Here is a 3,806-nt window from a genome sequence, read left to right on the forward strand (position 1 = left end):
ATCAATGATCTTGCGACTCACTTTTGCAAGTTGCAACATAAACTAACCTAGTTTTTTTTGATGACTTAAATATTTAGACGACGAGCAATAAAAGAGCAATACTCCTAAAGTAACGTCCCGATGGCTGATACATCACAGGAATCCCCAGGCAATGAAGCTGCTGCAGAAGACAGATTAGTACCCAGCGAGAGTAACGATGCTGGCCCTGGTACAGTCGATGTAAGTACCAATTCCTTCAAATGAATATAAGCAGGCCTTTCTTTTCAACCATTTCTAGTTTCTTCAATTTCCAGAATACGACGAACGACTTACAATACTTGTTGAAGCACTCGTAACTGTCATAATTTAAGGGTCTTACTTTTTTTTTATCTTTTTTCGCCTACTGTTAGTGTGGTGATTTTATTTAACCATTTCTTTCGTCACGAATTTTTTTCAGATAAACGCTCAGATCGACGAACAACGCGCAAGAATGCAGCCGACAAAATTGGAATCCTTCTTCGCCATAACAAAGTCTTTGATAATTCGGGCATTGGTTGTGTATTTTATTACTTCAATGTTCCGTCAACCACAAGCTCCCAAACCTGAAGTGAACTCCCCCACAGGGGCTCCTCGCGTCCCTGCCATAAATATGTTTACCAATGGGACTGTATTAGATATGTATTGTTACTTGTCGGAGAAGGAATTTTTAGGAAAATTTGAAGAAGGCAGGTTAATTTGGAAACATGAGGGGCTTGTTTATGGAGACTGGAGTGCTGGTCCAGACTATGATGGGTCTTATACATTTTCTACTACTATTGAACCTACAAATGCTCTAAAAAATAATGGGTCCATTTATCTTCATGTCTTTGTAGTTCGGACAGGAAAATCACCTGACCCTAGAGATAAAGAGATTTATGCTGGAGACTTTATATCATATGGCAAAAAAATGGTTAACAAGTATAAAAAATTACGATACATGAAGACGCACAACTTACTTACTGGCCAAACGGAAAAATCTGAAGAGGAACAAAAGAAAGCAGAGACCATGAAAGAAGAAATAGTTTCTCATTGGCATCCTAACTTGACTATCAATTTGGTGACAGATCAAACTAACTGGATGCAGGGCAGTGTGCCTCCACCACTTGATGAGTTTATTTATTTTTTGCCTGATGGTAAGCAATACAAGCCAGCAGTGTTCCTGAACGACTATTGGAATATGATGCGGGATTATGTGCCTATAAATGTTTCCACTACTACTCTTGATCTACAGCTGACTTACCAGCCATTGAGCTTATTTAAGTGGCAGTTATACACCGCACAAGCCATGAGAGACAAGCTGAGTATGTTCTCTGCTTTGGGAGCTGAGGAACAGGATGAGGAACAGGACACTGTGAAGGAGCTGCTGCTAGACACCTCACCATACTTGCTGGGTCTTACCATATCTATCTCAATTTTGCACTCCATATTTGAATTGCTTGCTTTTAAGAATGATATTCAATTTTGGAACAACAGGCAATCTCTCGAAGGACTGTCTGTTAGATCAGTATTTTTCAATGTGTTCCAATCAACTGTTGTGCTGTTGTATGTTTTAGACAACGAGACCAATGTTATGGTCAGAATTTCATGTTTCATAGGTTTATTGATTGAGATATGGAAAATTAACAAGGTGATGGATGTAAAAATCAACAGAGAGAAGAGAATATTGGGGATACCGACATTAAGCTTCAAAGACAAAGGGTCTTATGTGGAATCTAGTACCAGACAATATGACATGTTAGCGTTCCGCTACCTCAGCTGGGCCTGTTTCCCTCTGCTAATTGGCTATGGAGTATACTCCCTGCTATATCAAGAACACAAAGGATGGTATTCCTTTGTTCTCAACATGATGTATGGATACCTGTTGACATTCGGATTCATCATGATGACACCACAGTTATTCATTAACTACAAACTTAAATCAGTGGCCCATCTTCCCTGGCGAATGATGACGTACAAATTCCTCAACACATTCATAGATGATATATTTGCATTTGTGATAAAAATGCCAACAATGTATCGTATTGGGTGCTTCAGAGATGGTGCGTATTTTTAATGTCATAGTTAATGCTATAAGGTAATTTTCATTTTTGCGTTAATATTATTTTTTGATTACAGATATTGTGTTCTTTATATTCCTGTACCAGCGTTGGATCTACAAGGTTGATCACAAGCGCGTGAATGAGTTTGGCTTTTCGGGTGAAATGGAGTTGCAACAGAATCAGGATCAGAATGGCACACCTGCTATAGCAGAAGGTGAACAGCCAGCAGATAAGAAGAATGATTAAGACTTTTGGTCATTCTTACAAAATATTGTTGTTAGATTATCTATCCTCATTGTAAACATAAATGGGGTGAACATAATATTTTTAACAGAATAATTGAAACAGAAAAATTAACTAAACAGTCTTAGTTGGTTAAATTAAAGTATAAGATTTTGATTTCCTTGTTGCTTAATAAGGGTTGTTGTACAAATAATTGGTGCATATTGTTTTACATGGCTATGACCATGTTATTGCTATTTTGATTTACATTGATTGTATGAGATGACATGTGTTAGGGTGAAACTATATCCTGATGTTGTAATTAAATTAATATTGAAGTGAAGTATTTAACTGTGTCTTGTGATTGCATACCTACATACAAAAGTTTAGTAAGTCTACCAAAGATTTTTGCACTTAACTATTTTCATTAGTATTCAATTTTATTCAGTATAATGTGTTTGTTGCACTAAAAACTTTAAAGTTGAAATAGTACATGTATAACTTGATGAGTTGCCTGTATTCTCGCAATTTCACTTTGTTTCACATTAAGATCGAAGTGATTTTTTATACTGTCTGGTTCGATGACATCAAACATAATAAATATCCAAGATAATTAAAGTTATCATGTTTCACTTGATAAGTGCTAATTGCACTTGTTGTCATTCACTGTACAAAGAATAGCCTGAGCCAGTCGATTAGTACTTTAAGAGTGTTTATACCTGCTGAGCTGGCAATGTTGCCTTTTTGTTAGTTTTTCTTGATTATTCCATAAATATTGAATGAAAATTAAAAATGTTGTCTGATAGAACAATTAATATATAAGTTAATGTGTCTACTCCAATAATTATTCGTGATAGACTTTTATATTCTTTAAAAACGAATTCATGATTATTAACGGTTTTTAAAGAAAATAAAAGTCTTTCACAAATAATTATTGGAGTAGACACATTAACTAATATATTAAGAAGTGTTCTATCATACAACATTATTAATTTTCATTAAATTTTTATGGAATAATCGAGAAAAACTAACAAAAATGCAACGTTGCCAGCTTAACAGGTATAAACGCTCTTAATTTATGATGAAAACCCTAAAGCAAACTAAATAAGGTGCTTTTTGGAATGGTACTCGTCATGTTATGCCGAACAGTGTACTCGTACATTTACTTAGTTACTTTCCAGGGTAATGCAGCCCGCTACGTTAATATTTCGAATTTATGAACTTAAAATTTTTACTTACTTAAAATGTTAAGTTCAAGTTATTAGATATTCTTATATTTCTAAAAATAAGAAGTGATTTGTGAAAGATATTCCATCTGAATTATTTATTGGACAAATTATTGATGTGTTTTGGATGTACAAGTGCAGTCAAGTGCAAAGATATCGACACGGCCTAAGTAATAAAAATATGTATAGGTACACGACCTTAATGAGTATGGTTTTCGGTCCACTTCAGTTCGTATCGACTGTGTTGGACTTGTCATTCCTATTAGCCAAAATTATGCCGAATCCTGGAGTCATAATCCAG

At 35.1% G+C, this 3,806-nt stretch overlaps 1 protein-coding gene across 1 annotated transcript; it reads left to right on the forward strand.

Moving 5' to 3' along the window:
• LOC141431898 (putative lipid scramblase CLPTM1) lies at positions 1-2,630 on the forward strand. Its single transcript, XM_074093185.1, has 3 exons — positions 1-219; positions 437-2,057; positions 2,134-2,630. Exons 1-3 carry the CDS (start codon positions 121-123, stop codon positions 2,301-2,303), a joined length of 1,890 nt encoding a protein of 629 aa, XP_073949286.1. The 5' UTR covers positions 1-120; the 3' UTR covers positions 2,304-2,630.
• The last annotated feature ends 1,176 nt before the right edge of the window (positions 2,631-3,806 follow it).

The sequence above is a fragment of the Choristoneura fumiferana genome, chromosome 10, assembly GCF_025370935.1.
Source record: "Choristoneura fumiferana chromosome 10, NRCan_CFum_1, whole genome shotgun sequence".
NCBI classification, from domain to species: domain Eukaryota; kingdom Metazoa; phylum Arthropoda; class Insecta; order Lepidoptera; family Tortricidae; genus Choristoneura; species Choristoneura fumiferana.